At 46.0% G+C, this 23,396-nt stretch overlaps 1 protein-coding gene across 1 annotated transcript in view; it reads left to right on the top strand.

Annotated features, from left to right (window-relative positions):
• The window catches only part of LOC143983033 (multidrug and toxin extrusion protein 2-like), a 229,168-nt gene that overhangs the window by 130,346 nt on the left and 75,426 nt on the right, over positions 1-23,396 (top strand). Inside the window, exons 7-8 of the mRNA XM_077482260.1 lie at positions 18,418-18,515; positions 20,462-20,559. Coding sequence (XP_077338386.1) covers positions 18,418-18,515; positions 20,462-20,559 — 196 coding nt within the window. The remainder of the gene's footprint in view (positions 1-18,417; positions 18,516-20,461; positions 20,560-23,396) is intronic.

Raw genomic sequence — 23,396 nt, 5'->3', positions numbered from 1 at the left:
GGCGTGCATTGCGGCCCCTCCTGGAAGCTTTAAGAGCCAGGAACATTCAATACCGCTGGAAGTTCCCTTTTGGTCTCTCGGCTTCCGCTAGAGGTCGCTCGGTTCTGCTTCGCACTCCCGAGGACCTGCTGGGCTTCTGCGAGCAACTTGATCCCCCACGCATTGAGCTTCCGGACTGGTACGCCTCATTCTTCCCCTGGCTCCCAGTATCGCTCCACCAGTCGCCAAAATCTCAAAGACACCGCTTCAGGAGGAATAGGACCGACCCGTCTACCCCGAGTAACCATTCATCGCGCCGAGATCAACATCAGCGTAGCCCGGGTTCCCCGCCCTCGCCCTCCAGAAGGTGGGATTGCCTGGAGATCTGATGCCCCTTTGGGATTGACTACCAGATGCCGCCACCCGCGAGGCACTGTTTTTTTCCTTCTCCCTGTCCTTCTGCATTCCTACCTGCCCCCTAAACCCCCCAAGACCCGCAGCCCATTCTTTGCCCACTTTGCTGTATTGCCGCATGTTACTGAGTCACTTCAGCCGCAGCGAGGCATAAGCCATGGGCGGGCAGCACGGGCCCCGCGGCCCTGGAGTACTATCCTCTGCCTATATCACCACCTCTCCCTACCCAGAGGCGGCACTACTACTCCCTGCCAGGTGATACACCGCCATACGGTCTACAGACACCACCACTTCATACTCCTCCACTGCATGTCTGGAAGGTTTATCTCTTGGAAGCTGACCACTGACTGCATCTTTACTTCCTTGCTGGCTTATGGACCATCGCTTCAGCCGGACCAAACGTGACAATTTAAGGTCCCGATTGCCATTTACTTTTGGGGCCCTCCCTCCCCCCCCTTTTTTTTTTCTTCTCATATGTTTTTTATTACCGTGCAGAAGGAAACCCTGCTGATACATGCTAGATTAGACATACTATATTTAGGGTAATTATAATGTAATGCATACTTCTATTTGTGTTCTGATGCGCTGGTTTCCATGCTCTGGTGCTCAGACCCCTCGTGCAGGCTCGAGATTTCAGCTTGTGAGTTCTTGAAATTTAGCGGGGTGCTTCCCTCATGTCTCTATGGCTCATAGGGCGCCTTGAGCTCGCCCTCATTCTGTTAATGCAAGTGACTCTCTCATGCTATGTGAATTTCCCATGCTATTTTCCTGAAATCTACTGCCTGCTAGTAGCAGACAACTCCCCCCCCCCTTTTTTTTTTTGGTCAGGGGCGCCGTCTGGCAGGAATGTTTATGCTGTTTTGAAATGTACACTTGTTTTCTTTTTTTTTTTGCTATGCATATGACTTTGGCACTAGAGCCCTTACTCGTTCTGATACTGTTGTACCACTTATTATGGAGTTGCCTTACCCATAGGTTTCCCACCCACACTCATTCTGTTTCCATCTAATTATGTTTCCCCCTCCCCGGATCGCAACCCTCCTGAGGTTTCCGCCCTTTCCTACGCTCCCACACAGTGGTCTCATTGAGATCCTACTGACCTTCCAGATCTTTCTCCCCCTTTAGGTGGCTTAGCTGGCTGACGCCACCTCTGGTTGTCTCATCTCTACCCCCTGAGTCTCTCTCTTCCCTAATACCCCCTTTCTCACTTCGTTCCCACACTCCCTTATTGTCTGTCCCTCCCCTAAATTCTCCTCATTCCTCTTATCCCCCCCTTTCTTCCTCTCTCCTCCACCCTTTCCGCCTCGTTTCCCTCCTCCCCTCTCCCCCCTCCCCCCTTTTCTTTCCTTTTTTCTTCTTTCTTTTTTCCCTCTCTCTCTCTTACTACCTCTCCAGTCCCTGCTCTCTCTGCCTTTCTTGCCCCGCTTTCTTCCCCAATTTTGCCTTACTACACGGCTTGGATCCGCCCCTGCCCTACTTGGGGGCACCCTACCTTCATCCTCTTTAACCAAAAGCCTTGGTACGGAGGGACGCCTCTTGGATACACATTCCTGAACCACATACACTAGAGTAGCTGAGTACACGAACTATGCCTCCTTTGACACTGAAGTGTATTTCTCTCAACGGGAAGGGACTTAACCTTCCAGAGAAAAGATCGCAGGTCCTGTCATCACTTACTAAACATAGAGCGCACTTTATACTCTTGCAGGAAACCCACTTCTGCTCAGACGCCTTCCCCAAATTGTCCAACCACATGTACCGGACAGTCTTTCACTCCACCAACCCCGACTCCAAGACTAAGGGTGTTTCCATTCTTATATCCAAACACGCTAACTTTTATGTCTCAGACTCCCTCATTGACCCAGATGGCAGATTTATCTTCCTTAAGGGGTCATACGCCTCCAGACCGATTACTATAGCCAATATTTATTGCCCCAATGATCACCAAGTCGCCTTTTTTAGGAAAACCTGTGATCTATTGGCCTCCTTCCGGTCCGGTGTGGTACTTCTAGGAGGAGATTTTAATGTACCTCTGAACCCCTTACTGGACTGTTCCATGGGCTCCTCTACCCTACCCTATAAAGCACTCCACCAGATTAATCTACAATTACAAGCATTGTCTCTGCACGATACATGGCGCACCCTGTCCCCCTCTGATAGGGACTACACTTTTTATTCGGCCCCCTATCAAAAGTATTCCAGGATCGATTATTTTTTCCTCTCCCAATCCGACCTCCCCTGTCTTCAACATGCTACCATTGAACCAATGTTTCTATCGGATCACCACCCGATCGCAGTTACCCTAGCCTTTCCTGAATCCCACTCCAGAACAAAGACTTGGCGATTAAACCCCTTTCTTCTAAAAGACCCTTTGGTCCTAGATTGCATACACTCAAGGATACAGCAATATTTCTCGGAAAACTCGAACCCGGAGATTTCTCCTATCTTCTTATGGGAAGCGCACAAGTGCGTGATCCGCGGCAAACTGATAGCCCTGGCCACGAAAGCCAAGAAACAACACCAGGAGTATGTGACTTCCCTCATCCGGACTATTAAATCTCTTGAAGCCACTCATAAACTGACCCAAGCGAAGGCTATTCTTCAGACGCTAACACACAACCGAATCTTACTCCTTCAAGAACTAGGTAGGCGCTCTAAGAGATGGTACATTGTTGGCCAGAGTATCTTCTACAAACAGAACAATAAATGTGGCCGTCTTTTGGCCCACGCAGTCCAAAACTCAAAACTTTCCTCTGTAATTCACCATCTCCGTACGCCTCGGGGAGATCTCCTGGTCAAGAATGAGGATATCGCCAAGGAATTTGAACAATTCTATTTCAAACTCTACAACTTGGAGTCCCCCAACCCATCACAGCATACCGTGGAAACACGAACCGCTCGCATTAGGGAATTCCTCTCTACCTATAGCCCGAAGCCATTATCCTCCCAGCAGTCATTAGACCTAGAAAAACCTATCTCTCTTCTTGAACTAACCACTGCTATGAAGCAAATGAAGCCCGGTAAATCCCCAGGCCCGGATGGGTTCTCCCTCCAATATTATACAGCCTTTATGGATTAATTGGCCCCCAAGCTCTCAACGCACTTTCTAATCCCCAGAACAAGCCAGAGAAAATGCTAGTAGCCCACATCGCGGTGATTGCTAAGGAGGGTAAGAACCCCTCTCTAGTTGCAAATTATCGCCCGATCTCCCTCTTGAATGTCGATATCAAAGCGTACGCGAAGATTTTGGCCAATAGCCTCCTCCCCTTGATTCCTGATCTTGTCTCTTTAGACCAGGTAGGATTTGTCCCTGGACGTGAGGCCAGGGACAATACCGTTCGCACACTTAACTTACATCATTGGCTCACTTCCACTAACACAAGGGGTTTCTTCCTCTCGTTGGACGCTGAGAAGGCGTTCGACAGGGTGGCCTGGGACTATATGCAGGAGGTTCTCACCGCCCTTGGTTTGGGACATCAAATGTTATCAAACACCATGGCCTTATATTCTGGTCCCACCGTGGCGGTGAAAGTAAATGGCCACCTGTCGGACGCCTTCCCCATTAGCAACGGTACTCGCCAGGGCTGCCCACTCTCCCCGCTGATCTACATACTTTCTCTGGAACCCTCCCTAATAGACTGAGAGATAACTCGAATATCCAGGGCATTAGGGTTAGGCACAGGGAATTTAAGGTTGCAGCATTCACTGACGACATTCTACTGTCTTTACAATCGCCCCACATCTCTCTGCCCAATCTCCTCAAGGATTTAGCTCACTTTGGCACTTTGTCCAACCTCAAAATCAACCACGCCCAGTCACAGGCACTCAATGTCTCCCTCCCAACTTAAGTGGTGACTCACTGCCAGGAATCATTTCCCTTTAGATGGGAACAGGACTCACTCACCTACCTCGGCATCCGTATTCCAGTCCACCTGAAAGATTTGTACTCCAAAAATTTTCACCCAACTCTGTTGCAGTCCCAACAACATGTCAAAGATTGGATGAGCCTGAACGTCTCATGGTTCGGACGCTCGGCACTGCTCAAGATGATAATTCTACCCCGCTTCCTTTACCTCATGCAGGCGATCCCTATCTCCCTACCAGCGAGTTTTTTTGCATCCTGTCATAAAACTTGGTCCACATTTCTATGGAGAGGCTCCTCGCCCTGCATTAAGTTCACTAGACTCACACTTCCTAAATCTAGAGGGGGTATAGGATTACCAGATCTTCAAAAGTACCATACTGCTTGCTTACTCACAAGGATCGCGGACTGGAATATCCATGCCTTGAAAAAATTATGGGTGCCCCTGGAGAATGCCTTCTCCTCTGGCCCACTCCACCTACTTCCGTGGCTGCCCCCTAAGAACTGGCCCAGTGCCCTTTCAGCTCACCCTCTCATTCACCCTACGTTATCGGCTTCTAGGAAGTCGGGGCCACAGGGTTCTCCGGCCCTCCTCCCAGGCCCCCTGACCACCCCCGGGGGACTCAGAGGATTTTTTGTGCAAGGAATGGCCGCACAATGACGTTCTACCACTCCATTTCTACTCAAACAATAAGCCCCTGGCCTATGAAGACATAAAGTCCACCTCCAAGACGTTAGCTTTCTCATTCTGGACCTATAGACGAATCTGATACTTCCTCTCATCTCACCCCGACCAGTCAGCATGGACGCGACAACTCACACCCTTTGAGTCCATATGCCACCGCAAAATGCCACAAAGACACTTGATCTCCTTTCTCTATACCCTTCTCTTGGAGACGCCAATGCAGATTTCTAACCCTGCCCAGGACTCCTGGAACAGAGACCTACATCCACCCTTATCGATGGAGGAGTGGAGCACTATTTATGAGTACTTAAACAAAGGCTCGTTAAATGTTGCTATTCAGGAAAATTGATATAAAGTGGTCACGAAATGGTACAGAACTCCATCACTTCTTTATAAATTTTCCCCCAACATCCCAGACAAGTGCTGGCGGTGAAATCTGTAAGTGGGAACTATGCTCCATGTGTGCTGGGACTGCGCGAACATCCAACCCTTCTGGAAGGAGGTCCACAATCTCATCTCGCATATCACGACCCACACCTTGGACTTTACCCCACACCAATTTCTCCTGCATCACACCTCCCTCCCCAAAAAAGTCTACTTTAAATCTCTGGCCATGCATATGGTGAATGCAGCTAGGCTCTGCATACCCAGACACTGGCGCTCCACAAATGCCCCGACAGTCAGGGAATGGTTTGCACAGATTTCCTCCATGAGAGGAATGGAAGAATTAATCTTTACTACACATGAAAGAATGCACAAATTTTACTCTACATGGGCTTGCTGGTCCCATTTTGTCACCACAGCAAGTTATCGCCAGTATGTCCCTCAGGGTTGACCAGAGACTGCAGCTCGGCTCTCTCTCCCCATTGGGGGGAGGGCAGGGGCGGATCCACCAGTGCCCCCCCCCCCCGGATTCCCCCCTTTTTTTTCTTTTTTCTATCGGTCTTACCCTCCCTGCCATTAGCCCTCTAGCATACTGCTGGATACCCCTTGAACCCCCCCTGCTCCCCTGTTCCCCTTTCCATCTCTTATTCCAACTCTTGCTCTGTCCTTCCTCTTCCTCTCTCTTTGCCCCTTCTCCCCTCTATGCCTCTCCTCCGGAGAAAGGGTACCTGATCGTGCCATAACTTGGGTGCACTGCCATTCATTGGAGGAACGTGACTGGCCTGCTATGCCTCCCCCCGCCATAGCTTTGGGGAAGAGACGGGGGAGGAGCTCTTTGTTACTTACGATCCTCCACCCAGTTATGTTTAACTACCATTTTACCTGTTGTTGGCAATTACTTACTCTCGTCAAACCTACCTTGTTATACTATGTCATAGGTACCCTTCATACTCTGATACTCTGTAACTCTGTTATGTAATGATCTGTGATGAACATCTTGTCATGCTTACTTTTCTAAACAAAATAAAATACTTTATGGAAAAAATAACAAACATATTATACTTACCGCCACTGTGTAGCTCACTTTGCACAGAATGGCCTTGAACCTGCTCTTCTGGGGTCCCCCGGCAGCTCTCGCAGGTCCTCCCCACATCAGATAAACCCCCCTGGGAGAAGCGCTCTCCTGGGGGATTACCTTGTGGGCGTACTCCCGAGTCCAGCATTTGACTCCGTAGCCGCCGAATGCAGGATTGTGTAGCCATTGGCTCCCGCTATTATCAAGCTATCCAATCATGAGCCGAGAACCCCGGGCAAAGAGACGGCACATCCCCGTGGGTCAAGTTCCAGGGCTCAGGTAAGTAAAATGGGGGGCTGGGGGCCGGGTCACTGCCAGGTGTTTTTCACCTTAATGCATAGGATGCATTAAGGTGAAAAACATGTAGGTTTACAACCCCTTTAAGGTATAGGAGAGAATGATCAGCAAATAAGGATATTTTCTCCTCCAGCACCTCTACGCAATTGCCTCTCCCTGAATCAACTCCCCAACTGGCTTGGATATCTTCCACGATACCAGGGCCGCCCTGGAGGGCAGAGCACCAATGCACCACGACCGCAGAGGCCCCAAAGAGGTGAGTGGCGACCATGCACCTCATCCCAAGAGGAGTCTCTGGAATTGTGAGTAACCCCTACGGTCTCATAGACCCCACAGCTCTAACTTTTGTTAGACGGTTTCCCTGGTTGCCCGTGTGCCCCCTCTCCCTGTCTGCCCCTGATGCTCTGCCGGGGAATGAGACATTGCTGATCCGACATTCCCTCACCGGCAGTGGGAAGTGACATGAACTACTAAAACTCTCACCGGGGACACTCAGACAACTCCCGGCCTTCCCACCCCCTCTGGCACTCAGGGGGCCTGGCATCCCCCCATGCTCCCCTAATCGGGTGCTCGGACCACCACCTGCATGACTGTCAGGTTGGACCCCCTCCTCAAGTTTTGGGCGCTGCTGTGCTCCGGCAGACCTCAAGGTCCCCCGCGGCTCTATATGCCGGGAGGGGGAGCTGGGGGATAGCAGTCAGGGACCACCCTTGCCATCCATTATATCCACCAGAACTGAGGACCATTTAACCTATCATGGCGGGATGGTTGGAGGGGCCTCGGATGGGGGTGGTGGGTCGGACAGGAAGGAGCCCTCATGGAAGGCTGAAGCAGCCCCTTTCTGGATTTTGTACACCACCTTCCCCCCCGTGGATGCCCCCAGGAACACAATGAATGCTGAGTACTATATAGACAGTCATGCTCACTGGGAAGCGGGGAGGGGATGGGTGGACATGGATGGGCTCAGAGAACATTCTAATTCAATGCTACCAAGTGTCTTGTATACATTTATCTGATCTGGATAACAACTGGTCTGGTACCCCCACCTTCATGCACCATAGCACGGAAACATTGTTTGGGGGCCCTTGCCTCCCCCGTGGTGAGTCCCGGCACTATGTCCTCCAGATCCTGTCTTCCTACTGGGGCGGAGAGGGGAGAAATGCGGGTATGGGAATTGCTTTAGTTAATTTTGTTTGTTTTATGGGTTTATGTTTTTTTTGGGGTTTTCATCTTTCAGAGTTGATGGGCATAATAATCACTGTTCCACACCCTTGGAGTGATAGCCATCCGAAGGCTATCTTTGTTGCTTATATAAAGGTTTTATTTGTTCACTTAGTTTGCTGCACCCCACCTGACCATCAGGTATCTCACTAATGTCCTGAGTTACATATACACATTTTAGTATTGCCGAAGTGAGTGAGAGACCCGGGCCCTCATCTGCCGGTTACTGCCCACTCACTCCCCCAATAGACTGTTGTGTACACCCATGTTTACGGGTCAGTATACATCACACATTTTTTAACTTGCACTTTTAGCCAATTTCCCGAAGGGGATTGGGTGGGCTGGTTGGCTTTCCTCTGCCCCTGCCCTTGCTCCCCCCCTTCGCCCTCAGCTACCTCTTCTCCCCCCCTCCACTCTACACTTCTATTCCCCAAACCCTCCCCAGATTTTCTCCCTACTTTTCTTCTCTTTCTTTAAGAAATGACGGTGGACTCTATCAAAGTGACCTCTCTCAATGCCAAAGGGTTGAATACCCCTGAAAAGAGACATATACTGCTTCATGACCTTAAGAAATCACAGACCGATGTAGCCTTCATTCAAGAGATACACTTCAAGAGAGATAGACTTCCTATGCTTCAATCTAGGCCCCTCCCCCAAGTATACCACTCTACTAACCCCACATCCAAGACTAGAGGGGTGTCCATATTGATTTCAAGTAGGCTACCGTGGAGATGCCAGGAGGTTTTGGCCGACCCCGAGGGGTGTTTCCTTTTTGCAAAAGGTCTAATAGGTGAGATTCAATTCACATTGGCATCACTATACGCCCCTAATGAGCACCAAGATCAATTCATCAGACACACCTTAGACAAGTTGATGAAATTCAAAGTGGGCCAGCTCATTCTGGGGGGAGACTTTAATGTCCCACTGATCCCCTCCTCGGACACCTCCATGGGCAGCTCCTCAATCCCCCCATCATGTAGGAAACGTATAGCACAAACCCTCCATAGTGCCCAGCTAATAGACATATGGCATCTACAACACTCCGGCGACAGGGACTACACCTTCTACTCTGCCCCACACAAGGTATACTCTAGGATTGACCTATTCATGATACCCCACGGCCAACTACACCTAGTGAGTTCTACCTCCATAGGCCACATAGCATGGTCTGACCATGCGCCCATCTCCCTCACATACTGTATACCCTTTCTGAAAGGCCTTCGCTCAGAGCCCTATTTTACTGGTGGACGTGACCAAAGAGCTGGCCCACTATTTTCAAGAGAATAACACACAGGAGTACAAACCAGGGGTTCTATGGGAAGCCCACAAGTATGTCCTCCGTAAAGCACGCAGGCCTCGGTTGAAGCAAAACACAAACACTCCCCTTCGCTGTCTCTGGAGATAGAGCTGAGGACTCTACGCTCAAAAATAACAGACTTACTTCAATACAAAGCCAAAGGGGCACTCCAGTTCTGTCTCAAACTATCTTATGAGTCAGGGGACAAATGCGGGTAAAAACCTAGCCAGATCGGTTAAAGAAATAAAATCAGCATCCTACATCTCCCAGATAACCTGCCCCAACGGACTGAAGGCCATAATTCCGACACAAATTTCAAAGGGATTTGGCGACTTCTATTCTAATCTCTACAACTTACCGAACCACAACTCCAGACAGTAAGACATATACAGGTATATCACAGACTCCCAACTCCCATCACTCCCCACGGAGACTCAAGAACTACTGGATGTGCCAATCACTTTAGAGGAAGTACAAGCAGCAGTGGGTTCCATGAAATTAGGCAAAGCCCCAGGCCCTGACAGTTACACCACCCAATACTACAATTCCTTTCTCCCAATTCTAGGCCCGCATTTGGTGACATTTTTCAATGCATTAGGGTCTGATGGTAACTTACCCCGTGACACCTTAGGGGTCCACATCTCCCTGATACACAAGGAAGGGAAAGACCCAGGCCAATGTGGGAGCTACAGACCCATTTCACTTTTAAATGAAGACTTAAAGCTGTTTTCAAGGATACTAGCTACAAGACTATCACAACACCTCCAGTCCCTAATATACCTCGACCAGGTTGGATTCATTCCTACCAGAGAAGCTAGGGATAACACCATAAAGATGCTCAATCTCCTCCATATTGCAAAGGCCTCCAAAATCTCTAGTATATTTGTGAACACCGATGCTGAGAAAGCCTTTGATCAGGTGAACTGGAACTTTATGTTCTCGGTTATCCGACACATTGGACTAGGAGCCAGAATGATGAAATGGATAGGCAGCATATACTCAAACCCCTCAGCCCAGGTAAAAGCAAATGGAGTACTCTCGACTCCCTTCTTCATCGGAAATGGAACTAGGCAGGGATGACCCCTGTCCACCCTCCTCTTCGCATTATCCTTAGAACCATTTCTTTGTACAATAAGGCTAACTCCAGACATAACAGGTCTCCAAATGGGCAACACACATTGCAAGATATCAGCGTATGCGGATGATATGTTATTTTCCTTAACAAACCCTATGATCTCTTTACCAAACCTCCTACGAAAATTTAAAATCTACGGGACACTTTCACACTTAAAGATAAACTTCTCAAAATCAGAGGCAATGGGTGTCGCTGTTCCCCCTCACACCCTACTTGACCTGCAAACAAATTTTAATTTTAAATGTACCACCACGACTTTAAAATACCTTGGTACTAACATCCTTTCAGATATCTCACGGACGTTCGAGCTAAATCCCCCCCCCCCCCCCCCCCACTATCCAAGACCCGTACCCTACTAGAATAGTGGCATAGTGGCTATAATTCTTGGTTAGGTAGATGTATCCTCATTAAAATAAGCATATTACCCAAATGTACCTACCTCTTCCAAACCCTCCCAATACAGATCCCAACCTCCTACTTCAAACAGGTGCAGTCCCTCTTCACCCGCTTCGCCTGGGCCCATAAAAAACCAAGACTTAACCGGTCACAAATGACACTCCCTAAACACTGCGGCGGGCTAGCGTTACCTGACATTAGACAATACTACCTAGCCTCCCACCTAGGGCACATACTTGATTGGAGACATAATGGGGCATCCAAACGCTGGGTACAATTTGAACAGTCCCAATCCCATATACCACAGAAAGGTAAACTTTGGTGCTACAGTGCTCTACCTTCAAAACTAAAGTCACATCCGCTAATAGGTACTACACTGAGACACAGCTGCCCAATCACCAACCAAGCATCCCTGACATCCCAACATTCCCCACTGCTCCCAATACTCGGTCACCCGGACTTTGAGCCAGGTCTTCACTCCGCAGAATACGCAACTCTAAGGGACTCTAACTATGACCACGCAGCTAAATTTGTAATCAATGTGAAATGGTCAACCATATTAGAACTGACCAATCTCACTGGAGCCCTTTCTCTACCCTTTTGAAAAGTGGTAAAATTACACCATTTCCTCCATTCCATCCCTAGATCCCAAGACTTTGCGCAACAGCGGATGTCCTTTGAAGACCTCTGCTCGGGTATGGACTCATTGGCCCATACTCTATCCCAAATATATACCCTGCTGAACACTCCTAAAGATCAGTTGCATCTACCCTGCCTGACCAGAAAGGAAAGGGACCTAAATTGTACATTCTCAACAGCACAAAGATGACGCATTATTACTTTCGTTCTGAAAACCTCCTTGTGCACTAAAATACAAGAAATTAGTTTCAAGCTGCTTTCCCATTGGTACCTAACGCCCTCCAGGCTATATAGATGCTTCCCCTCTACCTCGAATCAGTGCTGTCGCTGTGGAGAGGAAGAGGGCATCCTGATCCATATTTTCTGGGCTTGCCCGAGATTGAAGGACTTCTGGAGAGAGGTCAGCCGAATCACTCAAAAATGTACAGAATACCCGATACCAGAATAGGTGGCCTTTTTCTTGCTACACCAATGTAAGATACCCTCCAAAACATAAAAAAGTCCCTGTTGTGCCACCTGCTTAATGCAGCAAAGGTGTGGGGATATTTGGAGTGCCTTCATCTACTCGGATGAGGGACGGCGACTCATGGGATTGCAGAGCACCCTGCCCGCTCTTTTGAACACATAGAACCCTCGGCCACCATCATGTCTTATCCCCCCCTCCTTCATCTTACCCTCTCCCCCACCCCCTTCCTTTCTTTCCTTCTTTTCTCTCTGTCCTACTTCTCCCTTCTCATTCCCAAGAAAAGGTAAAAGAGCAAGGGGAGAGAGGACCCACTCTCAGCTATCCATAAGTATAGAGGCCGGAAGGAGCGGATCCAATCATAGACTTGTTCTTAACCCATTTTGCCATGTTAATGTATAAACCTTGCCATGTCTTGTAAGTAACAATCCTTGATGATATTCATGATCTGTATATCTTTGTCTCTGTATACACCCTTATATGTACTATGGGGATCTCTCCCCCCTTTTGTGTTTTGGAGTTGAATGAAATTTATATTTGAAAAAAAATTACTGAGCCTAGATGTCAGCTGTTGTTGTATTTACTCTGGTGGTTAATTTTGCACATATACAGCAACAGCCAATCAATCTCTTTTTTTTTTTCACAGTCAAAAAGGGTTTTATTGAGAGTATATTCAGGTTTACAATTAGCATAGAATTATAAATGTTATAAATGTTATCAACAATGGTATGTATACAAACATTGATACAATTAGGTAGCATTAGTGTTGTAACTTAGTATCTCAATTAGAACAAAAAATGAAAGCAAAGACAAATAGAGAAGCGTAGAAACTAGTGATATCACAAGGTAGGTTATGTATTTGGGGAAGGGTGAAGGGGGTACAGGATAAAGGGGGTTGGTAGTCACGGGGGGGGGGGGGGGGATACCATCGCACTAGGGTTCATTTCCTTAGGTTAAGTGTGTGTCCAATAGAGACATGTATAACTCAGCCCTTCTATTTCCTCCTTACTATTTCCTTTTTCTCTGTAGAGTAATGGATAAGGGAAGTTCAGCTCATAAGTAATTGGTAATCTGGCGAGAGTGTAAAGGCCAGCCAAGGTTGCCAAGTTCTATTAAAGGATGTGCTGTTCTTTTTTTTCATTGCCACTATTTCCTCCATTTTAAAAATGTATTGCACTCTATTTAACCAGTCCTTAACTCCTGGGACTGTGGGGGTTTTCCAGTGGATGGGTATGAGCGTTTTAGCCGCAACTAGTAGGTGAAGAGAGAGTGATTTTTTGTAGCGACTTAAGGTAGTTGGGACTAAATTGATCAGGCAGGCGGCTGTGTTTAGTTCTAGATTCGTTTCCATTATATGTTTTATCCAGGTCTTAATTTCATCCCAGTAGGCGCTAATGAGAGGACATTCCCACCAAATTTGTAGAAGTGAGCCTATGCAAGTTTTACATCTCCAGCATTTATCTGAGATGGGGAGAGACCATCTCCTGGCCTTTTGCGGTGTCAGATACCATAGAGTGAGGACTTTATAGGAAATCTCTTGGTATTTGGAGCTTAATGAGCATTTGTGTGTCAAAATACACGCCTTTTCCCATTGCTTTTCAGAAATGTTCATTTTAAGATCATGTTCCCACTTCCTTTTGTGTTTACTGTTATCTGCGTGTGGCATACAAATTAGCCATGAGTATGCAAGGGATGTGGTGTGGGCTACCGGTGACCTTTTTAAGCATATGGATTCCAACTGCGTCAACGGGAGGCAGAATTTAGATTTGTGTTTACCGTTTACCACAAAGTCCCTTAATTGCATGTAAAACCACAGGCCAGGGAATGCCTCGCCCACCTCAGAGCTAAGTGTGTCAAATGTTTTGATTTTCGAGTTTGTCATGCAGTGGTGAATAAGGAGGTCATGTGGTAGTTTATGGTGTATGCCCGGTGGGAAATCAGGGTTATTGGCAAGTGGTGTCAGTGGACCCGGGATGGATGCGATTTTGTGTAAACTCGCTGCTTTGTGCCAAATAGTGATTGTGTTTTCAATCAGTGGGTGGCCTATCTGTTTATCTTTTTTGGAGTGTTTGGACCATGGATAGTAAAGCGTTTTATGTAAGGTTAAATTGCTTTCCAATTGGACCCAATCTTTGTTTGGGCCATGGCAGTGCCAGTCTATGAGTCTGGCGATATGTGCAGCCTTAAATTATTTCTTAAAATCAGGGAGGCCCATACCCCCTTTGCTTTTGGGAAGCGTTAGTAGAGCAAAATTGATTCTGGGTTTTCTAGAGGAAGCCTCTCTGTGCTTTACTGAGAGTGCTAAAAAAGGTTTCCGGGATTCTTATGGGTAGAGCATTAAATATGTATAAAAGTCTGGGTAGTATCGTCATCTTCAGAATGGACGCTCTACCAAACCATGAGAATTTTTTTGGGTGCCACCTTAGTAGGTCTTTTGTTATAGTGGATAATAGTGGTTTATAGTTGGCGTTGTATAAGGCGTTGAGGTTGCTAGTTAAGTTTATACCTAAATATTTGAGTGCGGTTTGTTCCCATTTATAAGGGAAGTTGTCTTTCAATCTCTGGAGCTGATCAGGGGGGAGGGTGAGGTTGAGTGCTTCAGATTTCGATTGATTCACTTTAAAATTGGAGATGAACCCAAAGGTTTGAAACACTTTTTGAAGATTTGGTAAGGATATATGTGGATTGGTGATGAAGAGTAAGAGGTCACCTGCATATGCGGCTATTTTGTATTCTCTATTGTTTACTGTGAAGCCCTGAATATCTCTGTGTAAGTTGATTGTTCTTATCAGGGGTTCTAAGGTGAGAATAAAAAGAAGTGGAGATAGAGGGCATCCTTGGCGTGTTCCATGGGGTCAGATAGTGTGTTATTTACTTTAATTTGGGCTTGGGGGTTTCGGTAGAGTGCTGAGATCCATGACAGCATGTTTTCCCGTAGTCCGATATGGGCACAGGTGTCCATCATGTAGTCCCAGGAGACTCTATCGAAAGCCTTCTCTGCATCGGTAGAAAGCAATATCCCGGCTGTTTTAGAGTTTTGGGCAAAATGGATTCGATTCAGTGCCTTAGTAGTATTGTCACAAGCTTCCCTACCGGGCATGAATCCCACTTGTTCAGGGCCTATAATCTGTGCTAGGAGGGGTTTTAATCTGTTGGCAAGTATTTTGGCCAGGATCTTGAGATCAACATTTAGGAGTGAGATGGGTCTGAAATTTGCGCATTCGGAGTGGTCTTTGTTAGGTTTGGGGATCACAGCTATGTGTGCCATTAGGAATGTGTTGGAGTTGTTTCTGTTTTTTGCTAGGAAGTTAAAAGCAGATTGAAGGGGTTTCAAGAGAGATATAGAGAGTCCCGGAGCTAGCAGCCGTAGGGGGTGGGCGCAGGGACGGCATGACATGTGCTGGACTGCACAGTCGCCGTCTTTAGGAAGATCAGGGCCGCTTTAAGGAGGCCAGGTGGGCGGAGCCTAGCACGTAGCTCCGTGATTCCAGGACGTGCTGCACTCAGTCACAGAGCGGAGGAGGAAGTGATCCCCACCCACCCTCCCTAGTGGTGGAGTGAGGGTCGTTTGTTGGTAGGTTTTTAATTTTTTTAATTTTTTTTTTTTTGTGCTCCAAGGGGAGCCAGGCTGTTCTTTGGCAGTTTTAAAGTAATAATGGGATGTACGTGTAGTAAACTGTTGTACCCATCCATGGATGGGGGTGGTTTATTGGTACTTCCAGGTTACGAGGGGTTAACCTGGAAGGGTTAAAAGGGGTAGGTCACTGCGATGATTTAGGTATAGCCTCCGAGACAGGGGTTTCCGCCTGGAGGTCAAGAGGTCAAAGTTCAAAAGTCGTTCGCAGTGACCAGTATGTTATTATGCTAGTACCCATGACCCGTTTAAAGGCTGGGAAGGTTTACGGTTATTTTAAAGTTATTTATGTTATTTATGAAACAGATTTGTTAAATAAAATACGTCCGGATGGCCATTTAATCCATATGTAGTCCAGTCGTTTGTTTAAGGTGGGTTACGGGAAGTGGTTAAGGGTATTTGGAGGAGTAAAAGGTTTATAATACACTGGCCTTAGAGTCCTACAGATGTCATGTGTACGTCTTATAGTATTGCGATGTAAAACCATCAGGGCCAGGGCTCTTTCCTGTTTTTAAGTCTGATATTGCTTCTGAGATTTCTGATATAGCTATAGGGTCATCTAGTTTGTGTGTGTCGTCGCTTGACAGGGAGGGTAATTTACTATTTCCCAAGAAGTCTTTGATTGCTTCTTGTTTTGTCTGTGTTATGTGGGGTGGTTTGTGTTGAGCCGGCAGATCGTACAATTTGGCATAATAATTGGGAAACAGGTCTGCCATTTCTTTATATTTGTACTTCAGAGTCCCCTCTTTATCCTTTATGGCATGGATATGGCTTGATAGCGTTGCTTCCTTCAGGGCCTTAGCTAGTTGTTTCCCACTGTTGTCCCCTTGTTCGTAAAAAATATTTTTTTTTTAAAAAAGGGATCTTTTGATTTTGAGATCTAGTAGAAGGCGTAATGCCGTTCTGCATTCAGTCAGTTGCTTTTCTACCCTGAGAGATTGAGAATGTTTGTGTTGCAATTCCAAGTTAGCAATTTGTTGGGCTAATTTTGTAATTTCTCCTTCTCTTTCCCTTTTCTTCCTGGTGCCCCATTTTATAAGTTCACCCCTCACCACTGACTTGTGAGCTTCCCAATTATTTAGCGGGTTCGTGTCAGTGTCATTGTTGTTGCGAAAGTATGTATTGATCGTGTTGTGGATGTCATCTTTCACAATTTGATCAGTAAGGAGTGTAGGGTTAAGTCTCCAATTAAATGCAGGTTAACTTCAACTTTCCTCAGCACATAGTGAGGAGTAGACAACCCCGTATATTTGAGGGGTAGTCTAGTCCCTGTGCAAAAACGGTGAGTGTCCCACATCAAGCAGGGGAGTCACGTGAGCAGTAACAGGTGTGTCAATTTCCGCAGTAAGGCACAGTTTGGTTTCCGTCCCGTATAGGCCCTATCCACTCTTACAGTCCTAGAGCGAAATATATCATAGCGAGGCATGGAGTGGTATCTACGTTAGTAGTTGCTGGGGCTGTACGTAAAAAGGTATAAATAAGGTGCATTAAATGGTGTCCTTAGGGTTAGCCTGTCGCTACTTCCTGCTGTGAGCTTCTAGGATATGTCTTTCCCCTTTTTAATTTTTGGAGGGAGAGGAATGTAAAGCGGTGTCTCGGGTAATGTTATTCACAGTTCCGCAGTCAAAAGAGAAACACCATCTTGAGGGAAGTAGGGGAGTGTCATACGTGCACATGGCGGCATTCAAGCCACTTAACAATTTTGCCATTCTCAGAACCTAAATAAAAGACAAAAGTTAGAGCATAACAGAATAGAAGTATACAGTGTTGCCGCAGGTTATTGTAGTCTCTCTGCCGGGTGCGGGATTCAAACATTGTTTGGGGAAGAAAGAAATAAACAAAAAACAAAAAGAAAAAACCCTCATGTAGATAGGTTGTCATAGTTGCAGATATAAGTCTCAAGGAGTAGCCTCAGAAGTTTAACTTTTAACCTTTAAGGTAGTGTGCCCCCTTGTTACTATAAAATTGTGACAGTCGCCAGGGTGGGATAATGGGCGAGTTTTTCAAAAAACAAAACAAAATGGGTTGCACCATATCAAAGTGCTGTATTGGGGAACTGGGTAACAGCAACTCGCATCAGGCCAAGATGTATATTGCAGAAGGTCTGGCCACTTCAGTAGCCTCTTGGCTCCCTTCCTCTCGGGCTCCTAGCACTCTTAGAGGATGCCGGGGACTCAAAGTTGTTTCTGTCAGTGCTTCTGCGATGCTTGCCTAGCTGGTAAGGCGATTGTGCGTGGTGGGGTCCCGCTGAGAATTGTGGGTTGTTAATTGCTAGTGGCGTGAGGAATTCAGCATACCAGTCCGGGAGGTCCATCGGTGTGATTTGTAGGTCCTCACAGAATTTTTTGAGGTCATCAGGGACTTTTAGCACATGTTGTTTCCCCAGGAAGTTTGCTTGCAGTGCAAATGGGAATTTCCATCTGTAGTTGATACCTTTTTGTTTCAGCACTTCTAGAAGTGGACGGAGTGCTCTTCTATTTTTAAGTGTGATGGGTGAAAGGTCCTGAAAAAGTTGAATCGTGGCTTCCTCGTGCAATATCCTTTCCTTCATCCTCGCTTTTTGGAGGATATCTTCTTTCAAGCCAAAGTTAGATAGGCAACATATGATGTCTCGTGGGGGGATTCCATCTTGTGCCCTGGGTTTGAGAGCTCTGTGTGCCCTGTCAAAGTCGATGGGAGATTGTTCCGGCCGTTCAATGAGAGTATTAAAGATGGCTGTTAGGGCTGGTCTAATTTGGTCCGGGGGCACCGTTTCGGGCACTCCTCTGATTCTGATATTATTTCGTCTACCACGGTTGTCCAGGAATCAATCTCTGCAGCTAGTATTATAATTCTACAAATAGCACTTTATGGCTTTATAAAAGGTCTTCCCTGTATTTATAAAATGTAATTTATTTTCATGTATAATGACACAAATGTATGTTTTCTTTTTCAAGGGTATTATGTGGCCTCAGGTTTTCATTGGTGTAGCAGGAAATATTGTCAATGCTGTTGCCAATGCTATTTTCATGTACATCTTCAAGATGGGGCTGGAGTAAGTATTTCACATTTATATTTAAGTTTAATTGTTATTATGAGAACACCCTAGGGCTGGTGCTTAACTATTGATCCCTAGACAAGACTAATGCAGTGTACACACGGTCGGACTTTCCGGCAGAAAAAGTCAGATGGAATCTTTTCATCGGATATTTGTATTCGTGTGCATGCCTCATCTGACTTTTTTTTCGAAAATTCTAATGGACCTAGAAATAGAACACGTTTTAAATCTTTCCAACAGAATCAATTCCTAACGGTAAAACCGATCATCTGTATGCTGTTCTGACGGACCAAAAACAATGCATGGGCAGCTATTGGCTACTGGCTATTGAACTTCCTTTTTCTAGTCCCATCGTACGCATTGTACGTCACCGTGTTCTAGACGATCAGACTTTGGTGTGATCGTGTGTAGGAAAAACCGTCAGATTATTCTGACGAAAAAAACGGTTCTGTAGACGTGGCATAAAACTCACCCCCATTAGTCTTGCCTAGGGTCATGCAGGTGATGGGATCAGAGAGCGAATGCAACAGACTGCAGCTATGTCTCAACCTCCTCTGCCTCCCCAGTTGTGCCCTGTGCCTCCTCCGCCTCCTCAGTTGTGCCCTCCTCCTCCACCGACCTCATGCCTGGCTCCTCCGCCTCGCCTCCTCCACATCGTGTTCCCCGGACAGGCTAACGGGGAAGTCAGGGAGGCATGGCTGCGTAGTGTGCCTTGTGGGAGCGCTGGCCCTGACCCTACAGGACAGAAATTACAGCCTTCGTGTTTCCCTTTTAACAAGTTTGCTATGACTGTATAGGTGTGTAGATGCAAGATCATGGTGATCAAGACCCAGCTGTCAAAACGCACTGTTTCTGAGCATCAAAACATGTTTTTTATGGGACTAATAGAGTGAAGATTTTACACATCTATTCAGTTTGGGATGTACTGATTATCAAATACAGACTAGGGGTAGATATACCTGAATCTGATGGGATATGGACAGGAGAGATGAGTAAGGAAATACAGGCAGCCATGCTGCTCCATTTCTATATACATGTGTTGCTTTGGGTTTGCAAGGTGGGTGCTATAATACAATTGTAGAACGACCCCCAGGGGACTGCTGAGAATAACCTGCTCATCTGCACAGCCATGAACCATGTAACTGTAATCTGTTTGGGTTTTGATGAAGAAGTAAGTTCATAGTAATGAAGGTCTAAAGGTGTCTGAGCACAGTTTTCATGCAATGCAATAAAGTGTTCATGGGGTACAGATGTCTGTGCACAGTGTCTCTGTAATAATGGCAATGGATAGATAAAGGTTGAGCTATTTGTTCTCTCACCAGCGACCGATGTCTTCAGGACTGGAACTCTTGTAGCATCACTTGTGCAGCGTGTCCGCTGTATCGGTGTTCCGAGGTGAAGCTTGTCACACGCACCCACACCGACAGGCAGGTGATCCAAGTAGAGTTGATGACAGGATGTCCGACAGCAGATAACAGAGCTAGGCCCTTTAGTGAGATTCTGTGTGGTATGCCATGTGGTAGGCCACGACCTCTCTCCCTGTTACACGGAGAGGTCCGTCTTGCATCAGGCCCAGAAGTAAGAGAGCTCAGTGTGCTCTTTCGGCTCCCTTCATAGTCATTTCCAGCAATATTCATGTTACAGCAAGGATCCCTGGGATGTGTAGTCTTAGGATACATTGCTGCTAAGCGATTATCTGAAGGAAAACTATTCACCCCACAATCCACTCTATTGGACACACAGATAAGAGGTCACTGATTACTAAAGGGACAAGTGAAGCCTTAAAGCAAAGAAAGGTATGGTACTTCATGCTGATAGTCCACATCGTTACACAATTATCTGATTAACATTTATTATTACTTATTAATTGTCTAACATATGCTTCTGTAAAACTGTATATATCACCATGGTAAATATTTAATTGTTTATCTCATTTTTTTCAGAGGTTCAGCTTTGGCAAACACAATTTCTCAGTGGGCGATGACACTTACACTTTTTTTATACATAGTTGCTAAAAAAGTGTATGTGAAAACATGGGGAGGTATGTTATGTAACTGTATACTTAGGCTTCATTTACATGGGTGTAATGTTCCATACACCAGCGCAAAGGCATTTTTTTCCCCTTATAAGAGGCACATGTGTACCATGCAGCTGCATGCAAGCAAATTATTCAAATGAATGACGGGCCAACTGCACGGATCTTGAAGCTTATCCCCAAGCGTACATGTTGTGACCCTTGCGGGGGGACGATGCACAGCACAGAATGCAATCTGATTCCATGTGGGGGAACGATGCACAGCACAGAATGCAATCTGATTCCATGTGGGGGAACGATGCACAGCACAGAATGCAATCTGATTCCATGTGGGTGAAAATGGTCCTTTGCAAGCCCTGGTGAATAAAACATTATTATTAGCATTGCAAAAGCCTGCCCCACTGCTGTTAGTCTTGCGTGGTGCATTGGAACAAATAGGTGCCTTTTTCAAGTTTCTAAATAACAAAAAAATAGAATTAAAATGTTTTTCGAATGATATAAGGTAATACATTTTTTGGATATTTCTCTAAGAGAAGACTGTGGAACTGTGGAACCTGACATTTGTTAAGGAAGTGGAAGTCTTTACAAATTAAAGGCCAGAGGTTACCTAGATTGGTCTATTGAGAGAGCCAGGGCCAAGGTATTGCATTATGGAAGATTGTTGGTTGGTTCATTCAGGATCCAAAGCCAACAGAACAAACCTCCTTTTTGTAGCAACGTCTTTGAGGGAATAAAATAAGGTAGTGGGTATCCAAATGCCCCGTACACACGAGCGGATTTACCGTCTGAAAAAACCTGGATGGTTTTTCAGACGGAATTCCGCTCAAGTTTGGCTTGCATACACACGGTCACACAAAGGTTCGCTAAACTTTCGACCGTCAAGAATGCGGTGACGTACAACACAAAAATGAGCCGAGAAAATTAAGTTCAATGCTTCGAATTGTTTCCGAGCATGCATAGGAATTTTGCGTGTCGGAATTTGTACAGATGATCAGAATTTCCGATCTGAACTTTTTTTGTTCGTAAAATTGAGAACCTGCTCTCAATCTTTTGCTGGCCGAAATTCCACCAGCAAAAGTCCAATGGAGCATACACACGATTGCATTTTCCAACCAAAAGCTCTTATCGGACTTTTGCTGGCGGAATTTCCGATCGTGTATATAGATAAAGAATTATATCCTTTTTTGAAAGAGGGATGTTGATTGAGCGGAAGGGCCCCAATTTTGGCAGCCTTCAAACACCTAGCCTCTTTGAACACAAAGTATATCATAGAATTCAATGGGAAGTTCTAAGGGAAGAAATTAAAATAGTGTGGTTTAAGACTTGCTGCTATTGTGGGGTTTATATAAAGACATGGGAGGTCATATCAATGACATAAGGTAAGATTTTTTTCCATGAAACACAGGTTCACACTAGTGCAATACAGGAACAGGCACAATATTGCATGCTTTCTCAAGACCCACGGCATTGCCATTAATTCTTTATTCACTTCCACACATCTGTTTCTGCACCATTTTGGAAAAGTTTCAGGGACTTCTTTTCCGTGTGTCTTGTGTTTAGGGCAGGCTATTGAAATTAATGGGCTACCCTACACATGATGCATGGGAAGGAGCTGAAAACACACATAAACCAAGCTTAAGTGTGAAATACAGTATGTAGGCTGTACTAGTTGCCGAATGAGGATTAGAAATGGAGAACACTATTGTGGAGCCCAGAACCCTATGTCTTAGTCAAATGTATCCAGATGTTTTATGAATCTGGGTATGTATCTGGGTAAAGAGGTAGAATTCTTGAGCAACACTAACTTTGAGCTGTGTGAAAAAGTATAAAATGTCCTTTGACCAAAGCAACAGCTTTTCTTTAATGTCTTACCTTCCTAATCTGCATGTAGTGATCATCCCTTGACTCTTCTACTGCTACCCCTGACTGGTGGTAAAACAGAGAAATACCTGATCTGAATAGTGGGATCCTGTGAACAGAAGGGTGCTGGCTGCCTGCATAGTGTATTTTAACAATAAACATTTTGCACAAGTAATAAAACTAAAGCTATACAAAATAGCTTATAAATGTGAAAACATTAAAAAATAACAAAATATAATTGTTCAAAAACCATTTAGAGTTTTCCTTTAAAGCAAAGTAATGGGTTCATTGTGTAGTGAAATGTAATGTTTAATCTAAACCGCAGTTTGGTTTGGATTTAATTACTCCAAATTTTGACCTCAGCATCAGTCTGACTAGACTGGCCATGGGGGGCACTGTCACTTCTGGCAGGCATGGTAACACAGTCTGGTTGGGTGCTTTAAGGTTACTTTCTCTCAGAGTCAGCCCAGTGGGAGTGTCACTCTTGCTGTGCCTTCTGGGAGAGGGTATTTAAGATGTGGACGTCACGTGTTTCGGGGTTCTGATCCAGAAGTATGTTCTGACTGCATGGTCCTGGTCCTCCTGACCAGCCCCCAGGATGCCTATGGCCTGGGGTGCGGATCCACCCGACTTTACGTCTCGGGGCTGGCTAGCCCAAGGCGAGGAAACTAAAGGTGGGATTCAGAGGTGGTCCGGTGCCATCTCAGGTTGTGGAGAGGCCCAGCAACTTTGAAGTTATCCAGGGGAGGACTCTTCGGGAGAAGGCCACGCAAGGGTTGGCTTCTCAACAAGAGCCTGGTAAAGCTGAAGGACCTAAACAAATTCAATCTCATGTGGTATCGCCGGACTGGCTGCAAGATACTGGTACCACATGAGCGTTCTACAAGTTTTAAAGTTTCCTTACACGTGGTCTATCATAAAGTCTGTGGCAGAGACTTGTTCCTGGTTCATGTACCCTGTTGGCTGCTAGACCCGGTGAGAGA

The sequence above is a fragment of the Lithobates pipiens genome, unplaced genomic scaffold, assembly GCF_037356315.1.
Source record: "Lithobates pipiens isolate NorthernLeopardFrog02 unplaced genomic scaffold, aLitPip1_a1.2 Scaffold_16, whole genome shotgun sequence".
Taxonomy (NCBI): Eukaryota; Metazoa; Chordata; class Amphibia; order Anura; family Ranidae; genus Lithobates; species Lithobates pipiens.
This window is presented reverse-complemented; position numbering and strand designations above follow the sequence as displayed.